A 22,146-nucleotide genomic window follows, 5' to 3' on the forward strand; every position below is an offset into this window, starting at 1 on the left:
GAACTCTGATCACTCATATCTTTTAAAGTTGCCCTACCATTCCCTGACAGCGCTTTACTTCCTGGAGCAGACGTTGCATGTGTTTTTCACCCTCACCAATATCTCCTCAAGGTCCCCACACCTCCTCTGAACCTGTTGCCCACAGCTACTCTATATGATGTCTAAATATGTGCAGCAGCATTATATTAAAAGTGTTTTGTTTTTTCTCTCTTAATTAGAAAAGTTCTAGGCTAAGATGATACATTAATTAACTCAGTTTAATATCATTGGAAGAACGTAAAGATAACAGTAGGTCTTAAAATTGCAAATTGACTCGACACATAATGGAGAAATGCATGTGGAATATAAAAATATAAAATACCTAAAAACTTTTACCCCAAAATATTGTAAGAATAATTAAGTCACTATGAGTTCCAGACTTCTAAGACTTACTCTCCATTTACAAATCTTATATGATCTCTTTAATGTACTGAAACACATAATTTCATATTGTATAAACTCCTTAAATACTATTGGAATTGAAGTGCGCTTATTGGGCCAGTAAAACCAATATAGGAAATTTAGGTGGCTAAGTGTCACCAGGAATTTGAAGAGAAAATAAATCCAAGACCTGTATAAACTAGAATATATCTACCAATATTTTCTATATTATTAGAAAACCTGGAAGACAACATAAAACAGTTTTAGGCCACAACTATTAAACCAGTCGGATGCACACAAAAAGTCCTCTTTAGAAATATGACATGATATAAACATGTTCTATGCATTATATGTAAATTATTAAAATCCTTTAAAGTGTTTAAACGTATTCGAGATTACATATTCCTTACTATCCACTTGATGTTTTCCCCTTGTGCCTGAGTGCACGGAGAGCAATTTATCTACATCTAAACAGGGTTTTTTGTTTGTTTGTTTTCCCGGGTTACAGATTCAGCAAGAAAGAGCAATTTATCTACATCTAAACAGGGTTTTTTGTTTGTCTGTTTTCCCGGGTTACAGATTCAGCAAGAAAGGAAGTAGGAGGGGTGCCTGGCTGGCTCAATCCGTAGAGCATGGGACTCTTGATCTTTAAAAAAAAGAAAGAAAAGAAAGAGAAGGAAGGAAGGGCGGAGGCAGAGAAAGAAAAGAGTGAGGGGGAAAAAAACCCATCAATAGCGTCCTTGCACGCCCCCCTTGGGTCCTGGAAATAGAAGTTCAGTCACTACCCCACTTGGGGAAGGGGCTCAACTGAATACACACCACAAATCAGGTTGCCTGTGTCTGCTTGGACTCAGAGTGGAGCCAGGACAAGCTCAAGGACAGGACGAGATAAGACCAAGCACCATTATCACAGGGCAGCCACCTACCTGACAGTGCCAAGGCAGACAATCCTGGAAAGCTCTTGAAAACTTCCCCTTCCCCTTGAAGATTTTCCCACCCGCTCCCCCTCATCCTCCCACCACGGGGAAAGGATTCTTCACCTTCTGTTGGGCCAGGACCCTTGAAGATCCCTGCAGGGCAGGAGAGCCTGGAGGGCAGGAGGATCCAGGGGGCAGCAGCTGCACTTCCCTGAAGGGTCTCTCCCCGGGTAGGGGGTTCTAGAGCTCAGGCTCACCCTAGATCCACTGCCCACCAAAGCCACCAGGAAGAGTCCGGAGGGCAGCCGGTGCTGGGGCACGACAACCTGGACGTGTTCCTACAAGCACAGGGCACGCCTGGCCTGCCCTATCCAGGAGAGCCGAAGAACCGCCTGCCTGCCTGAAGCTTCTCTACAGCCTGAAGGGAACAGGTGTCTGCTTCCTGAAGGAACAGGAGGGCTCTCCTCCAGAGGACAAAGCCCTCTCCTGGCCCTGGAGGAAAGGTCCTGCAGAGGCTGGTTTTGCGGGACACTGCCCAAGGCAAAGGAGCAACTGCAGACCAAACAATCATCTGGAGATGACTGCACAAGTCCTGTCTGTACATGTGGAGCGAGAATGAGAAAGCAAATGTGGGGAAATGTTAACTGGTGCACCTGGGTGAGGGATATAGGATGTGACCATTCTGGCAACTGTTTTGGTATGTTTCAAAGTTTGTTTGTTTGTTTGTTTGTTTGTTTGTTTGTTTGAAAGGAGTGACAAAGTCAAGTCCCAGGTTCTCTTTAGAGGAAAACGCTTGAAGTGAGACCTTGGGTTTCTGAGGTGAATGGAAGGGAGCCGCTGGCCTGGCTTCTCATCCCAGCTCTTCTCTCCCAGCCTGGCCATTACAAGGACCCGGACTCCTGACCTCCCGTATTTTAGGGGCTCAGTGCACAGCCACTTCTGCAAGCGTCCCTGGGTGCACACCAGACTTTGGGGGATGAAAAGGCAAATCCTAAGTATGGAGACAGTGCCACAAAGTCTCCTGGATTGGAATCGAACCTGAGCAGTAGCGGTGAAAAATCCAAATCCCATCCCACCGATCCGATCCCGGGGAATCCACCCACACAGGATCCCTGCTTCGGCCCCTGCAGATGAAAACCCTGAAAGTCAAGGTGACATTTCCCAGGCGGACAGAGCACAAGCGGAGGCGATTCCCAGCGGCGCGGGTCTGAATGCAGCCGCACAAGGCTCCCAGCCCTTGCCCTGCTGCTCACCACTTCTTCCAGCCTCAGCGACCCCTTGGGCCCTGACCACAAGGTGACTGGCCTGTGCCACACTCTAGTCCAGCTGGAGCCGTGTGTGTTGCAGAGCCAAGGCCGTGCTCTCTTTCTGATCCTACTTTCCTGATGGGTAAGGTGAGGACTCGGCTCTCATCGGGGGGGGGGGGGGGGGGGGGGAGGGGCGGAGTCCCTCTACTTGGCGACTTCCGAAGTAGCTCCAGAGCTGTCCTGATGACGGCACGGGGACGGGCTCCTTTGGTGTCCCCATGGGCTCATTAGGTGGAGCCTGAAACTCCTCACCTACTGTCTTTGGCCCGGGTCCCAGGTGCAGCTGGTTTGTGTTCTTTGCCTTAGTCAGGCAAATAAATACACCTGTTGCGCAAGTGTGCCGCCCAGGGAAGAACGTGCTGCTTTTCAGAGCCACGGTCGCTGTGAGCCCGTCGGGCAGACGGAGGCGCCAGATGAGCAGGTCAGCGGATGCGTGGAAGTAAAGGTAACCTGCAGTGGGCCTCGTCCTGCGTGCCCTTGTTGGAGTGACTAATTGGGTGTGGCCCGCTCTCCAAGGTGACTGGGAGCAGACACACAGCGGCCAGGCCTGGTGGTCGAGTGCTGAGAAGGCTTTCAGGTGGCGGTGGGACTCCGGCCGTGGTTCTTTTTGCGTTTTAAAGGACAATAGATGGGGGGTGGGGGTGGGGGTGGGGGGGTAGTGGTAAAAGGAAGCTGTTTCCGCCCGGTTTCGAACCGGGGACCTTTCGCGTGTGAGGCGAACGTGATAACCACTACACTACGGAAACGGGGCAGGCAGCCGGGCCTCCGGCTCTAACCCCCAAAAGTGGCATTTCGGCCACAACTATCGGGCCCGCCGACTTCGCCTGAACCGCCCAAGGCCCTGGAAACAGCCGCGCCCCAGAAGCGGCCCCGGCAAAGGACCCCGTGCGGCCCCGCCCCGGAGGACGGAACCCTGGCGCCCTCAGCAGCCTGGCCTCGGGAACCGCACCGAAGGCAGGGTGTCCGCCTCCAGGACGAGGGGCCCCGGGGCAGACGTCGGGTGCGCGCTCTTCCTCCGCCAGCCCGTTGGCTCTGCGCTGCCCCGCGGCCCTCCCGGCAGAGCGGCGTCTCTTTCGTGTCCTCTGGGCGAAGGGGGTCCCTCGGGCTCCTGCCTGCGCTGCTTTAAAGCCACTGACAGGAGGCCCGCGGCCAACAAGCTCCAGTGAAATCTAGGTCACGGACCAGAGGGATGAAAAGGAAGAGCCAGAAACCGAGTTGAGTGGCACCGAGCGGAAGAGTGGCAGAGCCACGACTGGGGAGGGAAGGTCTCTTCCTACCTGGCGTTTTGAGTGATTCTTGGGTGGGCTGCCTTGGAGTCTCCCGAATAGGCTGGTGGTGAGACTCGGTGTGACCACAGCCACCTTCAGGGGGGCCTTCAGCATTGGGAACAAAGTGAAGACGAAAAGCCTGGAAAAATAGGTATTTTTAAAGCTGTTTCCTCTCTCCCTCCCGCATTGGAGTGTGTACGGTATTACTGCGTGATCTTGATTGCACTGTAATTTAGCACAACGACTTTCCTAATATTTGGCAGTTTCTCATACAGTGAAAAACCTGACCTGCCCCATTACCTAGGAATATTGCTATTCACTCCCCCAGAAAAATGAATGCCAACATCCAAAGAGGCCTGTACACCAACGTTCGTGCAACATCATTCATACTAGGCAAAACCGGATACAACCCAAATGCCCATCAACAGAGGTGATACACAAACCCTTGTGTATGTTTAGAATGGATTAAGTACTCTGTAGTAAAAACATCCAAACTATGGTTTAGGCGGTAACACGGATAAGCCCCTCGCATAGTTATATGTAGCTATCTGATACTCCTGGGTGATTCCATTTCCAGGAAGTATTAGCAGAGAAGAGTGGTTCCCCCTTTGAAATAATTTGCCGGGAAACTTCCCGGGTTGATGGCTATGTTGCATATATTAGTCTGGCTGTTAGTACAAGCATTTACACGTTTATCACATTATTGCACTGTATACTTGGAATATCTTAACTCCACTTACCCTCCTCATTTTTGAGTTATTGGCATTAATTTTATTTCAAAATACATTTTATCTATTTTATTTATTTTTGACAGAGACAGTGACAGTGAGTGAGCAGGGGAGGGGCAGAGAGAGACGGAAACACAGAATCCGAAGCAGGCTCCAGGCTCTGAGGTGTCAGCACAGAGCCCAACGCGGGGCTCAAACTCGTGAACTATGACATCATGACCAGAGCCAAAGTGGGACGCTTGACCAACTGAGCCACCCAGGCGCCCCTCAACATACATTTTAAAAACATAGGCATTCTTACCATTGCTCAGAGAGTCCTATTTATTTGACTTAGCCACGTATTTTACCTATTCATTGCCCTTCCTTCCTTCCTTCCTTCCTTCCTTCCTTCCTTCCGCACAGTTCCCCTGTGACCTGTGCAGTTACTTCTGCCTGAAGAGTTACCTTTTGCACTTTGCATTTCTTTTTCGTTAGCTTATGTGGAAAGGTCTTCACTTCACTCACCCTTGAAAGATACTGGGTCGGGGGCAGCACGTGGTGGCTGGAAATCATACTGAGGTCCTTCATACTGAGGGTCCTCTTATGAGAGGACCTTCATTGAGACCTTCATTGAGGTCTTCTTTTTCATGTTTTTGCTGAGATTTCAGCTCCCAATCTTTGGACGATGTCATAGGAGTGTCCCCTCCTCCCCACACCCCAATCTGGGTGCTGCTGTGATTGTTTTCAGCTGCCCTTGGTTGTTCAGCAGTTTAGGGGTGTGACCTTCTTGTCCTTACCTGGCTTGCAGTGCACCGAACTTCTTGCACATGTGGTTGGAGAGACCATGATGATTTTTCTTTGATTCTCCATGATATAGTTTCTGCCCCACTTTCTGGTCCTCCAACCCCTGAGACTTTAATTACACACGTGTTAGGACTTCATGACATGGCTCATTATCTTTGTTACGCTCTTAATATTTCTTCCTTTTGGCTCTGTATGCTTCAGTCTGGAGAGTTTCTTTCCACTTACAAATTTCGAGGTTAATACTCTCTCTACCATTGAGTCCAAGCTGCAGTTAAACTGACCTGCTGACTTTTTTAAAATGCCAACTATTACATATATTTAATTTTCATGAGATTTTAAAACTAGATTCTATTTCTCTGATGCAATATTTTATCTTGTCATCTATTTTCTGAACAGCTGAATCATATACCACTTCATCTTTTTTTTTAACTTTTAAGTAATATATTTTTTCAAGTTTCAATTTATTTATTTTGAGAGAGAGAGAGCGAGACAGAACAAGCTCGGGGCAGAGGAAGAGGAAGAGGGAGAGAATCCCAAGCAGGTTCTGCCCCATAGATCTCACCAACCTTAAGATCATGACCTGAGCCTGAGCCAAAATCAAGGCAGATGCTTAACCGATCGAGCTACGCAAGTGCCCCTGATTTTTAAGTAATTTAAAGAAATTTTATTCAAGTGACCTGTACACCCAACGTGGGGCTCAAACTCACAACCCAGAGAGATCAAGAGTCACGTGCTCTACCCACTGAGCCAGCCAGGCTCTCCTAAAACCTACCGCTTTGAGTTCTTATCTGAGAACTCAAGATATCAAGAGGCAATTTCTACGGTTTGCCTTCTTTCTCTTGCTTCTCTTCCTTTACAATCCTAGAATATTGTGATTGAATGATGAACCCGTGGTGTGAAGGACAGCCAGGTTGGAGATGTTGTTTCTCTGAAGATCTTTCACCTTCTCCCCCAGCAGGCAGCAGAGGGGCGCATCACCTCTAATCCTTGACGAAGCTGATTTGCAGCTGGTTCGCCCTCAGGGAAAGCCTCAATCTACAGCTAGTTTGCTCACACTGCTGTGCTGCAGACGTCCAGGGCTCCTACCTGCGACCTTGGTATGTTTCCTTGGGCCCCTCCTCTTCCATGAATCCTGAGCTTCAGTTTTTATCCCCTAAGCACCACGGTAGTGCTGCAAATTCCACTCTCTTTCAGCCACACTCTGCTGGCCTTCCAAGCCCCTTTGATGCACATAGCTTAATTTGCAAATGTATTGTGGGGAACTTCTGTACCAAGCACCCAGCTCACTTAACCCATTCCAGGATCTTGGCTGCTCAAGTCTGAATCCTTGGACAGTTCCATATGCCCTTCCTCTTCCCCCCCCCCCCCCCGCCACCCCCCGGCCCCCAACTTCTCTGTCCAGACCTATGAGATCACTTAACATGTTGTTTTCTCTGACTCTTAGTAGCTTCCCTCTCTCCAGTTTCACAGTCTCCGGTTCCTGCCAAGAACTGGCAAATGCCCTGAGGGGATAACGCAGAAAATTAGTCTCATTCCATTGAGTTTCTCTTCTCTCTCATCTCTCCCCTTGAGCTGAAGGACTGGTGGGTCCTATCTGCATTGATAGTTCTCCAAATCTTCAAGCAGAATTCCTTCCATTCAAACTTCATTCATTTCTTTTCAGGGCGAATGCTGTTCTGCTACAAATACTCCATCATCACTGAAAGGTGAAATCTACAATTTCCAGACAAATCACATTTTCTTCCTCCTTTTTTTCTTAAAATAAGGTGGGGGGGGTCACTGGTGCATAGCTGAAGTTTTCTTTTAGTACCCCCCGGGTAAGTCTGACTGGATATCAAAAGCTCTTGCTAGAAGCACGGGCAAAAGATTGTCTACCTGGAGCTGAACACTCATCACGCCTGTCCAAGGTCCGAGAATTTGATCAAGTTGGATCCAGTTCCCTGCTGCACTGTCCTGTCAGTTAACTCACCATGGAAATTATCAAGCGACCAGTTTTCCAGGTGCTGGTCACTGATACAGAGGCGGAGAGCCCAAGTGAACCATTTAACACTCCTCATTTATTCTGGGGAATGCTGAAAGTCAGCAGTGGTGCAGTTAGAAGTGAAAACGGAAGTCTTAGTTACAATGATACTGGCAGTTTTCTCCGAGCGCGAGCGTCACCGTGTGAGCAGCACGCAGTTCCTCGGTGCTGTACCGAGCATAACCTATCTAGTCCCCATAACAACCCCGAGACGGTGTAGGTTATCAGCACCCCTGCTTGCAGGTGAGGACACTCAGGCACTGAAAGGCTGGTCTGACTTTCCAAGGGGCCCAGCCCTGTGACGGGGAGGGCCAGCACTCAGGGCCAGGCAGTTTGCCTCCAGAGCCCTCGCGTTTGGCCAGCCTGCCAGCGCGCACTGAGAAGCCTTCACCAAGATTTGCCGTCCCCTCCTGGCTCAGCCTCCCTGATGTTGAAAAGAAAGAAAAGGTTAAAAGTAAGGCCTACTTAACACTGGCAACTAATGGACGGAATGAAGAAGAGAAAGAACAAAACGATTTAGTCCTCCCCAGAAACAGACTCCATGGCTCCCGGGATGATGCAATCACATCTCCCAACGGAAGTATTTACTAAATCTTGATTCTTTTTAATGGTCTGAACAAGGAAGTTCCCTAGAGAGGCTCCCCAAAACAAACAAGAACAAAAACAAAAACAAAAGAAAACAAATCCCGTCAAGTGTGCCTTTTATGTTCAAAGTGTGGAGCAGACAGCTGAGGCCCTCTCACCTACTTAATGCCTCAGGGCAAGAGGGAGTGCACCTGCAGTGACAAGGGGGACAGAGGAGATCGCATAAAAATGAGACAAAAATCATGCTTCTCAAAGCTCATTAAGGAACACAGCACTTTCATAGCTGGCCACAGCCATGTACCTTTATCACCGATTACCGAAGAGTTTCCATACTTTGATTTACAGCTTCTACTTAGTAAATTTCTTTTTAAACTCAATTGTATATCAGCGTCGTAACGGAAACACCACTAGGAATAGCCACAGGCAGGATGTAACTAGAACATAAAAGGAGATAGTAGTGTTGTGACAGTCAATGAGGGAGGTGATGAGCGGAGCCCAGGAGCCTCCCTCCACAAGCCTTCCCTTGAGGCATGGGCACAGGCAGCCTTCAGAGGAGCCCAGAGCCACGCTGGGGCTGGGTGATCAGTGCAGGAAAACCCTGGCCAACCAACCAGGACGTGGAATGGTTCTTCGTTACCAGCCAAGGGAAAACCCGACAGTCCCCCTCTCGATGATCACAGCTCAGGGGAAGCGGCGACATCAGTACACACACAGGAGCTGCTGGTGCTAGGGACGGACGAGGTGGACTAAAATGAATCTAATGCTGAGCGAGATTTCAGGGCCCTGAAAGAAAAAAGTCTTATGTGTAAGGGGTTCAGGAAGATTGCAGTGTGGGCAAGGTAATGAAGAACGGCACATTGATAGGTTGGGAAATAAACTGGACTGTGATTTGGTACTGCTCCCGTGGAAGGCAAGTTTGCAGGACTTCCCCAAAGTAGCAGCATATGAACACTATACTACAGTCATTGCACTTCCAGTTCTGTACGCTGTAGAAATACCTGCACAAGTGGCCAAAAATATGTGTACAGGAATTCGTAATCATAAAACCATAAAACCAACTTAATTTCAAAAGCAATATGGAAGAGGTTAAATAAGTATCACACATACTGTGGAAGAAATGCCTCTGTCAAACAAACGCAGAGGACAATGATGATGAGGATCCACTGATCACAACATTATTGATAGAGCAATGCCCAAATCCAGGCACTCCCTGGGGACGGGACACCATGCTTGGCCTCCTACTCCCCATGAAAAAGAACTGAGGCACATCAACACCAAAGGCTGGCGAAGATGGGGGAACAACAGGAGCTCTCACTTACTGCTTGGTGAGAACGCAAAATGGTACAGCCACCGTGGAAGGCAGTCTGGCAATTTCTCACAAAACCAAAAATGTTCTTAATATAGCAGCCAGCATTCGGGCTCCCTGTTAGCCAGAGAAGTTGAAGTTATGCCCACACAGAAACCCGCACACGGATGCCTACGGCAGCTGTACTCACAATTGCCAAAACTTAGAAGCAACCAAGATGTCCCTTACAGGTGGAGGGATAAAGGAACTGTGACACACACACACACACACAATGAAGTAGTATTTCAGCACTAAAAGGAAATGAGCTGCCAATCCACCAAAGGACATGGAGGAATCTTAAGTGCGTATTAGTAAGTGAAACAAGCCGATCTGAAAAGGCTACATACTGTGTGATTCCAACTACACGACCTTCTGGAAAAGGCAAAACTATGGAAACAGGAAAAGGATTCGTGGTTGCCAGAAAGGGGGCGCAGAGGATGTTTGGGCTAGTGAAACTACTTTGTGTGATACTTATAACGGTGGACACATTTCCGGATACGTTTGTCCAAACCCACCCTGCAAGAGTGAACCCTAATGTAAACTATGGACTTTGGACAGATTCCTGAGTTGGCACAAAGGCACAAAGGCACTGCAGTGGGGGGTGTTGACAACCAGGCAGGCTATTTGTGTGGGGGTGGAGGGCAGGAAGGGTGTGGGCAATCTCTGTCCCTTCCCCTCAGCTTTGCTGTGAACCTAAAATGCTCTAAAAAATGAACAATTAGCATTTTTTTAAAAAAAATGTCAGCCTCGGGACCAATTTTCCCAAGGCAAGCAGTTTGAACAATGAAGGCAATCATGTAAAAAAAGAAAAAAGACGGGAGTCACAAAAAGTTTCACTTACTCATCCAATCTTTCAGGGCGGACTACAAAGTTTTACCACACTAGGTAGAACCCGGGTTCTTCTATCTGTTTGAGAAGTTGGCGTTGTAGAGGTATAAAGCTGATAGGCCAGCAGATACCGTCAGAGAATGAGGTTGGGACGTGGGGGTGGCTCTGAACGGTTAGGTGCTGTGAGGTGGCTAGGGCCCAGAATCCAGTAATGTGTACTTTATGTGAGGAAATGTGCAGGTGCTAACTAAAGAGCAGGAAACACGCGGAATTGAGCCAAAAGTGAACCAGCCCGTCCCTGGGTGGGCTCGAACCACCAACCTTTCGGTTAACAGCCGAACGCGCTAACCGATTGCGCCACAGAGACACAGCGCTCCAACCTTCCCCTGCCTCCTTAGGTAGTAAGTACCTGCTAACCTCGGGGACGTGCCGCACTCTAGACAAGGAAACAAGTTCCAATGCCTCGGAAAACCGGAGAGGAGTTGACAAAGCGTGTTCATCGCGTGAAAACCGTGAGTGAGAGATTCCGAAGACAAAAGGGCAGTCCAGCGGCCCCACTCTGCCTTGCTCCCCACCCGCCTGAAATGCTAGCTAGCGTCCCCGGGGCCGAGGCGAGTGGGGCCCGAGGGAAGCTGCACGTCCCGGTGGGCTCGCCTGGTGACGCTTCCGCCTTCTCTGCCTTCATCAGACCACCCTTCATCGGCACTCGTCCCCTAACCCAGGACGAATGTGAGGCCTGGAGGAAGTAGGAAGGGCATAATTGGTCAGAAGGAGAGCCCACCATTCGGAGATACCTTCGAGGCTGGTGCGGTGCTTCCACTTCCTTCGGGTTCCTCTGCCCGGCAGGGAGGTTCCACGACGGCAGGGGTCGGGGTCGATGGTCGTTCTAATGTCCCCACGCCGAGAACAGGGTCAGACAGTCACCAGGACGCTCTCCTGGGACTTGTAAATTACTTGGTCGTCTTTAGCTTTTAGGCCCTTGAGGAACTGAAGGACCCCGAGAATGGAAATAGTGAAAAGCTTTTCAAAGCGGAAATTTGTTTTTCAAACTTACCCATCCAGTTAATTGAGCAGCATCCGCAGCGGCAGCAACGGGAAAGACGAACCGCGCGCCACCCGCCGGCTCGAGCTTCCGGCGCTCAGCTCGGCTCCGCTGCGTACGTGCTCAGTGCGGTGGGTGGGGGTCGGCGTGGGCCGGGGGCCCACAGCAGGTGGAGGGAAAAGGGAGCCGCAAAGAGGAGGCAGGGAAGCTGCGGAGGCGCGTACTGGGTCAACAAGACCTCCTCGGCGGCCTGGCAGCCGTAAGGGGCCAGATCCCGGAGAGATGAGAATGGGTCTTGTATCGTAGTTGAAGGAGAAGGAAGGAAAAAGAACGGGAAAGAACGAAAAGGGTGTTAGACTTGTAGCTCGGGGCGGGGGGTGGGGGGGGGGGGAAGGCAGCAAGATATCATGAAGGCCTTTAGGACCGCTTAAAGCACGGCATTTGCAAGCCGGCTCATAGCTCTTTAGTGCTCTGCGTTGTACCTGTAGCAGCCTCGGTTCCAGTCCCGCTCAAAGCAGGGTCTCCTGAGGTGGTGACGAGTGCTAGATTTAAACCTGCGTGAGCTGCCCCATTTGCCTGCGGCACGAGAGCACGGTTTCCCGCGATTCCAGAGCTCTGCGCTGAGAAAAAGGGAAACTCCGCCGTGCATGCTGAAGTCTCGGTCGTCTTGAGATGCTTGACTGCCCTACATCTGGAAGGAGGTGAGGGAGGTGCCGCCTTGTATTTGGTGTCTTTGCAAAAATGAAATGCGAGTAGAAGTTTTTTCTGGTTGAGAAGTTTCAAGCGCCACTGGGTCCTTTTTAGACGAGCTAAGAAACGAGATGAAATGAGAGTTCGAACTCCAACGGATACTTTAAATAAAACCTAACAAATAAAATAACATCTTCACTTGATAACATTTTTTTTTCGAACAGTGAATGATTGAACATAGAGTTCACAAATGTTAAGTGCGCCTCCCAGTGAGTTTTGCTAAATGTAACTGGTATCTAGCCGAAATTACGAAAAACTTACATCAGTCCCGAAAGTTAGGCCTCTTTTCCTGTTGTTAAAAAAAAAGAATCTGAAAGGTGGAATGAAATGGGGTCACTTGCATGAAAGGGTTTTAAAATGGAGCCGGGAAGCCATTAAGGAGATGGGCTTTGTGCAGGCACGTCTCCACCGGGTAGAACTGGGAACTTTTGAATTGTGCCAAACACCAAATATTACAAGGACTGAGCCGCAAAACCTGTAACTTGCTACAGTCAGAGACTTTGCTTAGTGATAGCCTTAGCAATCAATTACACTCAGTCCAGATTCGCTTTCTGCCATTAACACCAATCGAAAGTTCTCGTTAAACAACTATTTGGGTTGCTCTTCAAATCTGTGTATGCTGAACTGCGATTCTTTGATCCCAAATAAATGGTCTTGCTTAATTATTGCCTTGTGACAATTTTAGGCCGACAGCCTGTTGTCAGAAGCAGGACCTGAGGTGATTTCAGCACGGCAGGACCGGTGTCTCCTGGAATTGGGTGCGGTCTCTACAGGAGACTAGTGCTCACCGCTCCTAGCTTGTATACATATGGACAGCCTTCTACTCGCACCGTGAGTCCTCTTAGGTACCGACCTCCCCCCCTCCTTTTGGTTGAGGTCGTTGCCTTTCTCTGGGATCAGGCGGGTGAGTGCCCAGAGAGAGAGGAGATGCCCATCATGCCACTGGAGGGAGGGGTTTCACTATTGATGAGTAGTACTCTTTTGTTTCATAGGATGTGTGTGTGTGTGGGGGGGGGGGGATTGTGATTGCTGGTGTTGTTTTAGGACAAGTGTTGTTTAAATTAAAATTGCAATAGCCATTCTGGGGAACCTCTGTTTTAGTTAAGTCCACCTTAAGGGGCACCCTTAAAAAAGAGGATTCCAAACCTCTCTGAGACAGTGGAATGCATTCTTTGATTAGTATGTAAAGGACAAAATAAGTCCAAAACAGCTCTAAAAGGATCCTGATAGCATGCAAATAATAATAATAATAATAATAATAATAAGAAGAAGAAGAAGAAGAAGAAGAAGAAGAAGAATTTTTTAATAAAAGATTGCTCATCCATGCAAATAATAATGATAATAATAATATATTTTTAATAAAAGACTGGCCATCTGAGCAGGTAACCTTAAAATTATGGAAACATAATTTGGATTCATGCAAATAATAATAATGATAATAATAATACATTTTTAATAAAAGATTGGTCATCTGAGCAAGTAACCTTAAGTTAGTCCATCTGCTGGAAACATAATTTGGATCCAGCCATTCTTTTTTTTTAATGTTTATGTATTTTTGAGAGCGAGAGACAGAGCAGGAACAAGGGGGGGCGGAGGGGCAGAGAGAGAGGGAGACACAGCATCTGAAGCAGGCTCCAAGCTCTGAGCTGTCACCTTAGAGCCCAACATGGGGCTTGAACTCACAAACCATGAGATCATGACCAGAGCCAAAATCAGAGGCTTAGCTGACTGAGCCACCCAGGCACCCCTGGGTCCAGCTATTCTTTTGGGTTTCCTACCTGAGACATGGCTAAAGTTTAAAAAAAAAAAAGAAAGAAAGAAAGAAGGAAAGAAAGCTGTAAGAGCTGTGTGTGTGTGTGTGTGTATGCATGTTATAGATATGGTATTTTACTGTCTTGGGATGATATTGCCAAAATTAATTTGTAAAAGAATTCTACTTAATTGGCTTGAGGAATATCAAGTACTTATATCTATTAAGTATTCCTAAAGTTCGCAGAAATAGAATAAAAAGTAACCCAAGTTCATATAGTCTAGGATAATCTTTGATAAATAAAAACTAATTCAAGTTTGTTGGTTTAATAAAAACAAGAATATCTTTAGAGTTATCAACATTAAATAGAATGCAGATAAACTGCCTTTTCTACCTGAGTTTACTAATCAAATAAGCTCATGTTATCTCTATGTTACAAAATTCATCAACAAAAGAAATAACTTAAAATGATGATTAGCTGTTTAATGTCTTATCCAAGTATAATTGTTAAAAACAAGTAATTTAGGGGTGCCGGGGTGGCTCAGTCGGTTAACGTTTGGACTCTTGGTTCCAGTTCAGTCAGGCTCTGTACTGACAGCCTGACAGCATGGAGACTGCTTTGGATTCTTTCCCTCTCTCTCTGAACTTCCCCTGCTCTCGCCACGCCACCCCCCCCCCCGCCCCGCAAAAGAAATAAATAAAAACTTAAAAATTTTTAAATAAACGTTTTAGTTTAAATAAATAGAAGATCAAAGTTTATACTATGATAAACTAAATAATGGACACTCATTGAATATCTAAATTATTTCCAAAATAGATAAACATTAAATGCTAAGCTCAGTTTATCTACTTTTGGCATTTCCATTTTTACCAAAAAATTATTATGAGAAAGAGTATGTCTCTAAAAATTTTGAAATGTATTTATAAGCTTGCTAATATACAACAGGATGCTAATTTATGATAGACAGTTCACAATTGCCTGCTTCCTAATAGTCACTGAAAAGCAAAAATTACAAATGGTTAAAGAGGGGGTGCCTGGGTGGCTCAGTTGGTTGAGCATCCCACTTTGACTCAGGTCATGATCTCACAGTTGGTGAGTTTGAGCCCCGCCTTGGGCTCTGTGCTGACAGCTCAGAGCCTGGAATCTGCTTAGAATTCTGTGCCTCCCTCTGTCTCTGACCCTCCCCAGCTCCCTCTCCCTCCCTCCCTCTCCCTCTCCCTCCCTCCCTCTCTCTCTCTCTCTCTCCCCCCCCCCCCCCCCCTCTCTCTCTCTCTCTCTCAAAAATAAATAAATAAATACTAAAAAATTAAAAAAAACAAATGATTAAAAATTAGATTGGAAAGGGAGTTAAAATACAAATGAACCAATGAGAAAACTTAGAATACTAAGCATATGTTAACTCTGCATAAACTGCATGCGTGGATGCTGAGAGAATGCAGACAAGCCAGCAGGTGCGCCTTCGGAAGAGAAGAATCAGTGAACTTCCATAAGATCTTTCTCCTACTGTGGAAGGATTTATTGTAACTTCGGGTTTTTCAACCTGTGGTCACAGACCATCAATGAATTATGACGAACGCTTATTTAAGTAGAAGATACAAATGTTATCCATATCTGTTTATACAGATGAATGGACGATACATATTTTATTATAGATGTATTTATTATCTATATATAAATTAAAAATAAAATTTTCATTAAAAAAAGTAAAAATTAGAGTACCTACATGGCATATACTGAAAATAGGCAATAGTTGTCCATTTATTAAACTCATACTTGAGTTAGTTATATGGTTTTATGTGTGTAAGTATGTGCTGAGACATACTACACAGTATATTTCTTGCTGTGAAATGATCCAACATGTTTGAGAGCCACTGCTTATATACCACAGTAAATTGAGCAACAAAGGGTCTGTGTGGCCAGCTGAAATGCCAGTACAAGAACAATCATCCTTTCTGTCCTCTGCACACACAGCGGTGACTCCTCAAGGCCAGGCTGCAATCACTCTTTGATGGGCTCATCCTTTGTTGCCTTGTCTTTTAAGATTCATAGCCAGGTGGCAAGCTTTGTTGAAAAAACTTCCCCATGTTTTTTTGCTTTTTTAATGTTTATTTATTCTTGAGACAGAGACAGGGGGTGAACAGGGGAGGGGCAGAGAGAGAGGGAGACACAGAATCCGAAACAGGCTCCAGGCTCTGAGCTGTCAGCACAAGAGCCCCATGCGGGGCTCGAACCCATGAACTGTGAGATCATGACCTGAGCCGAGGTCAGATGCCCAACCGACTGAGCCACCCAGGTGCCCCAAAAACTTCCCCATGTTTTATAACTACTTGCAAGGCTGGGATTCTGGTGATGGCTTCTTTGATATTTATACCATCTGCCCTCAGTTTAGAACTTGTCCCATCTTTTAAATCTTTATTCTGCCTACTCAACCTAGAGCAACCCTCTTCAGCAATATGGAATCCTATTGGCCCTGCCTGTTCTGTCATTCCCAGTCTAGCAGAACAATGTCAGGATGAACATATAAAATTAACGGATCTAGGAGTGCCTGGGTGGCTCAGTCAGTTAAGTGGTTGACCTCGGCCCAGGTCATGATCTTATGCTTATGAGTTTGAGCCCCGTGTCGGGCTCTGTGCTGACAGCTTGGAGCCTGGAGCCTGCTTCAGATTCTGTGTCTCCCTCTGTCTCTGCCTCTCCCCTGCTCATGCTCTGTCTCTCAAAAATAAATACATGTTAAAAAATTTTTTTTTAATTAATGGATCTCATATTGTAATTTACTTATATCAAACCAAATATTAATATTTTTTCCTCTGTTAAAACGACAAAGTTTTCCTGTATTATCGTTCTGCACCTGAGAGGAGGTTAAAAAAGGAAAGCAAAGATTTTGTGTTTTATCAAAATAATTTTCAGTGCTTTATCAGGTCTCTTATGGGGTTTGCTCAGCTATGTAATGTCCTGGTATTTGCCTTTAAAATCGTTCATTGTCGTTGTGGTCCAATACATAATTAACTATTGATTCATGTTCTGTGATCCTATACAGTCAGGTGTCTAAGACTTTTTGATATTTTTGACAAACTTGCATCTACCTTGGCCATTATTAAGGCTCCTGGACATTCAAAATTAGACTCAGGAGGGGGTGCCTAGGTGGCTCAGTTGGTTAAGCATCGGACTCTTGATTTCAGCTCAAGTCAGGATCTCAGGGTCCAGTGAGATTGAGCCCCATCCCTTGGTGTCTGGTTCCGCAGAGCCTGCTTGGGATTCTCTGTCTCCTTCTCTCTCTGCCTCTCCCTGACTCACGCTCACTTTCCCATACAGACATAACATACATACATACATACATACATACATACATACATATGTACAAATTAGATTCAGGAGGAGCTAAAGACAAATTTTTGGCTGGTAGAGCACTAAGGACCATTGCCTTAAAATCTATCAAAACCAAGGCCCTCATAGGTAACATAAATGATCTCCCGAAAGGAAATCTAAAACTCCTTTTTAAGGATGTTCAATCCAGGGTATCCCACAAAGAAAAAACCTTAGAGCTGCCAGTGGTTGTAGTTTCAGTCCACTGACTGATTTATGGTATGGCCCAAATAGGAATCCTGTCTGGTCACAGTCCACGGAAAGATCCCTGATGGAAATGACTCCTCAGGGGCACCTGGGTGGCTTAGTCGGGCTCATCTGACTCTTGATTTAGGCTCAGGTCATGACCTCACAGTTCCTGAGTTTGAACCCTGAATGAGTTCCCTGCTGACAGTTCGGATCCTGCTTGAGGGATTCTCTCTCTCTCAAAATAAATAAATAAACCTAAAGGGGCGGGGGGAGGGGGTGGGGAAGAAGTGACTCATCAGCTGACCCACCGGGCAGTTGATAAACTTACAAATCTCATGAAACAATACGGGAGGGGAAATATTTTTAGGGCCCCCAAGAGGCACGATTGACTGGTACTGTGTTGTTGTTTTTTTAAACCAATAACTTGTTATTTTCTTTATAACACTTTTTGTAATCATCTGGTTAGGGAAGCTCCCTTATGTGTTTTTCTGTGAAGTAATATGACAGCATTTGTAACCTGTGTCCTTATACTCCTTCTCGTGAACCTCTTTGCATGAAATAAAGAATTCCACAAATGGGCTTATATTTGGCATTTTAACTTAACATCCTTCAGATTCTTTGGGGAATTAATCATGAAGGAGTGTTGGATTGAGGTATTTGGGCTGGTATTTGTCCTAATAAGTATCCTAATGCTTTTCGCTATATTGCACACAGTAAGACTCCTTCGTTGGTGGTAAAACCCTATAATATGGAAGAACTCGCTGATTTCGTAGGTTATTTGCCATATGGACTGAATGTCTTCCTTCTTGCCTGAAACTCATATACTAGGCCAAAATATCTAAATATCTAATTGTCTTTATCTAAGTTCTTTTTACAGGGGCCTCTGCTGTTACGAATAAATTTTAGCCCCTGGGTTAACATATTATTTTTTCTCGTGACCCTCATTGCTGATGGTCAAGTCTTACCATATCTCTTTGGCCTTCGCTTGCAAAAAACATCTGATTCTACTTACCTGACTATTGATTTGTGCCAGAACAAACCATACTCCTGAGGTACCTGAATTAATAGCTTGGCCTCTATCCCTAGAGGGATGGAAAAATATTGCTGATAAAGATGTAGTATTCTCTGTTGGAGTCCTTGAAAATACTCAATAACTTTCTTTTCTTTGGCTAATTAACTTCCTTGCCCCCAACTGCTCCCCCCCCCCCACCACCACCCTCCTCTAAAAACCTTCCATTTGGTACAACTCCTTGGGACATCTCTCTTCTGGCTACATGGGACGCTGCCTGATTCATGAATGGCTTAACAAAGCCCATTAAATCTTCAAATTTACTTGGTTGAATTTTGTTTTTAACACAGTTAATCCTCACCCTACCTTCACTGAAGCAATCACTATTCTGATTTCTATCTCCATAGATTAATTTTGCCTCCTTTTGAAATTCCCGTAAATGAATATACTTTTTGTGTTTGGCTTTTTGTCCCACGCAACATAATATTTTTGAGATGTATCCACTTTGTTGTGTGTATCAGTAGATCATTTCGGTATTATCGGTGAGTGTTATTCCAATGTGTTGATCACTATAGTTGATGGACAATTGGGCTATTTTCAGTTTTGCATAATGTGAATAAGGCTGCCATGAATATTCTTGCAGGAATCTTTTTGTGCACTTGTACGTTCATTTTGTGTGGGTATAAACCTAGGAATAGAATTGCTAGGCCATAAGGTATTTGTATATTTAACTTTATTAGAAGCTATCCGTTTTCGGGGCGCCTGGGTGAGTCAGTCGGTTGGGCCTCTGACTTGGACTCAGGTCATGATCTCACGGGTTCCTAGGTTCGAGCCCCGTGTCGGGCTCTGTGCTGACAGCTGGAGCCTGCTTGCAGCTCTGGGTCTCCCTCTGTCCCTCCCCCTCTCGTGCTCTGTCTCTCTGTTTCTCAAAAATAAACAACCGTTAAAAAAAAGAAGAAGAAGAAGAAGAAGCAGAAGCAGAAGCAGCTATCAGTTTTCCAGAATGGTTGTACTACTTTACTCTTTCACCAGCAACAAGAGATAAAGTTGCTACACATTTTTGTCAGCATGAATGTTCTTTGTCTCTTAAATTTTAGCCATTCTGAGAGGTATGTAATGGTATATCACAGTATTTTAAATTTGTGTTTCTAATGAGTAATGGTGTTGAGAATTCTTTCTTATGTCTTTTGGTCATAAAGAAATCTTTTGTGAAGAGATTTCAAGTGTTTTATCTACTTTTAATTGGCTTGACTTTTTTTTTTCCTTTACTTTTTACATAAACTTTTTATGTTAGAGTAGATTTAGATTTATAAAAAGTTGAGATTATAGTATAGAAAGTTCCCATATACCGTGCATTCAGTTTCCCCTATAATTATCATCTTACATTAGAATGGTTCATTTGTCATAATTGAATGAATACATTATGGGTTTTTTTTTAATGTTTATTTATTTTTGAGAAAGACAGAGACAGAATGCAAGTGGGTTAGGGGCAGAGAGAGAGGGCGACACAGAATCTGAAGCAGGCTCCAGGCTCTGAGCTGTCAGCACCAGAGCGTGACGTGGGGCTCGAACTCACGAGCTGTGAGATCATGACCTGAGCTGAAGTCGGACGCTCAACCGACTGAGCCACCTAGGCCAGGCGCCCCAATATTAGTGTTAACTAAAGTTCATGTTTTATTCAGATTTCCTTGGTTTTTACATAATGACCTTTTCCCTTTGTTTTGTTTTTTGTTTGTTTGTTTGTTTTTTGTTTTTTTACAAAACAGTTTTAAAATGTTTATTCATTTGGTGAGAGAGTGAGAGAATGCATGCACAGGAGCAGGGGAGGGGCAGAGAGAGGGAGAGAGAGAATCCCAAACAGGCTCCCCGGCAGCGTGGGGCTCCATCCCACGAACTGTGAGATCATGACCTGAGCCGAAATCAAGAGTCAGACCCTTAACCGACTGAGCCACCCAGGTGCCCCTTAATTTATTTTCCAATGAGAATCAACTGTTTTCCCAGTATAAGACCAATTTTGTCATGACATATTTTTAAGAATATATCTTGATTCAGGGACCCCCATAATGACGTATTCCTGTTCCAGGATTCCACCCAGAATATCCCAGTGCCTTCAGTTTATGTCTCCTCATGCTCCTCTTGACTAGCAATTTCTCAGACTTCTCTTGTTACTGATGACCTTGAAAATCCTTAGGAGTACAGGTCACATACTTTGTAGAATGTCTCTCAACTGGGATTTGTCTGATGTTTTTCTCATGATCAAACTGGGGTTAGGGGTTTGGGGAGGTAAAGTACCATTCTTATCACTTTGTATAATGGGTATTGTTAAAAAGAAAACCACAGGCCCAAAATGGCATCGTTGAGGTTAAGGCCCCAAGTCAGTAAACCAAAACTGAATACCTAACCTACCTACCGTTTTAACTCCCCAGAAACATAACCTTTAACCAGTCAGCATGGAATTTCTTGGTCACTACTAGGAACTTTACTGATAGACCCCTTCCTCTCACCTTAGGAGGGCAACCTTGCCTAAATAATACATTCCTTGCTAATAAGTTCCTTCTTTCCTTCCTCCCTCCTTTCTTCCTTCTTCCTTCCTTCCTCCCTCCCTCCCTCCCTCCTTTCCTTCCTTCCTTCCTTCCTTCCTTCCTTCCTTCCTTCCTTCCATTCTTTAATTCTCTCTGCCTTCTCTTTGCCTTTAAAAATCTCCTTTGGTTTAGCCCAGCAGAGCTCCCCTCTGATTGCTGGTTGGGATGCTTTGTGATTCATGAATCACTTAAAAAGACTAATTCAACCTTCAAATTTACTCGGTTGAGTTTTGTTTCTTAATAGTATGTACTGTTACCATGACTTACCACTGTTGATGCTAATCTTGATTCGTTGGCCGAGGAAGTGTTTATTAGGTTTCTCCACTGCAAAATCACTGTTTTTGCCCATGAGATGAAGGAAGTCACTGCGAGTAGCCCACACTTTTAAGGAGGGTGGAGTATCTCCATTAATTTGGGATACTTCTGCATGGGACATTTGTCTGTTTTCCCTATTCATTTATTTATTTACTTATATCAGTATGGACATGTCGATATTTATTTTATATTTTGGGGTTATAATCCAATACTATTTTATTTATTTTGTTGCCCAGATTGTTTCAGTTTCAGCCACTGTGAGCATTTTCAGTTGATTTCTGTTTTCCTTTGGCATACCCCCATCATTGTGGACTTTGTTTTTTTCTCTAGTACTTTCTTATTTTATGGTATTGCAAAACGCTCTAGGGTCTCCCTGTGTATTTCCTGCCCCAGTGCCAAAATCAGCCATTTCTCCAAAGAGCCCTGATTCCTTTTTTTAAAAAAATTTAAATTTTTATTTTTTTAAAGTGATCTCTGTGCTCCCTGTGGGGCTCAAACCCATGACCCTCAGATCAAGAGTCATATGGTCTTCCGACTAAGCCAACCTGGCACCCTGAGCCTTGATTCCTTTGATTGATGACTTGACTTTTTACTATTGGCTTCTAAGCATTTTTTATATTCAGAATTTGAGTCACTTGTTAGATAAATGTATTTCAAAAAGCTTCTCCCAGTATGGCTTTCCTTTTCACTTTTTATAGTTTTTTTATGAGCATAAGTTTTTTTAATGAAATCTAACTTGTCTATAGTTTTTCTTTTATGGTTAAGCCAATTTTGTTCTCTGAGAAATCTCTCCTATCCCAGGATTGTTAATATATTATATTATGTTATATTATGTTATATTGTATTATATCATATCATATCATTCATATCATAGCATATCATATCATATCATATCATATCATATCAACTATATTATACTTACTCTACTATACTATATTTAAGAT

General features: G+C 45.0%; 1 protein-coding gene and 2 non-coding genes across 4 annotated transcripts; all 3 read right to left on the reverse strand.

The window, feature by feature from the left end:
• Nucleotides 1–3,293: 3,293 nt before the first annotated feature.
• On the reverse strand, nucleotides 3,294–11,340 carry LOC122228609 (transcription initiation factor TFIID subunit 4-like). Of its 2 annotated transcripts, none has more exons than XM_042953747.1 (3): nucleotides 11,256–11,340; nucleotides 3,922–4,051; nucleotides 3,294–3,813 (listed from the first exon to the last, which is right to left on the reverse strand). In XM_042953747.1, exons 2-3 carry the CDS (start codon nucleotides 4,024–4,026, stop codon nucleotides 3,376–3,378), a joined length of 543 nt encoding a protein of 180 aa, XP_042809681.1. In that variant the 5' UTR covers nucleotides 4,027–4,051; nucleotides 11,256–11,340; the 3' UTR covers nucleotides 3,294–3,375. The 2 variants fall into 2 exon arrangements, with proteins under 2 accessions (XP_042809681.1, XP_042809680.1); XM_042953746.1 differs by lacking the exon at nucleotides 11,256–11,340 and adding an exon at nucleotides 5,417–5,714.
• TRNAV-CAC lies at nucleotides 3,318–3,390 on the reverse strand. Its single transcript has one exon. It is a non-coding gene; the product is annotated as a tRNA-Val (tRNA).
• On the reverse strand, nucleotides 10,495–10,568 carry TRNAN-GUU. Its single transcript has one exon. It is a non-coding gene; the product is annotated as a tRNA-Asn (tRNA).
• Nucleotides 11,341–22,146: the final 10,806 nt, after the last annotated feature.

This window comes from Panthera leo, chromosome C1 (genome assembly GCF_018350215.1).
Source record: "Panthera leo isolate Ple1 chromosome C1, P.leo_Ple1_pat1.1, whole genome shotgun sequence".
NCBI lineage: Eukaryota > Metazoa > Chordata > Mammalia > Carnivora > Felidae > Panthera > Panthera leo.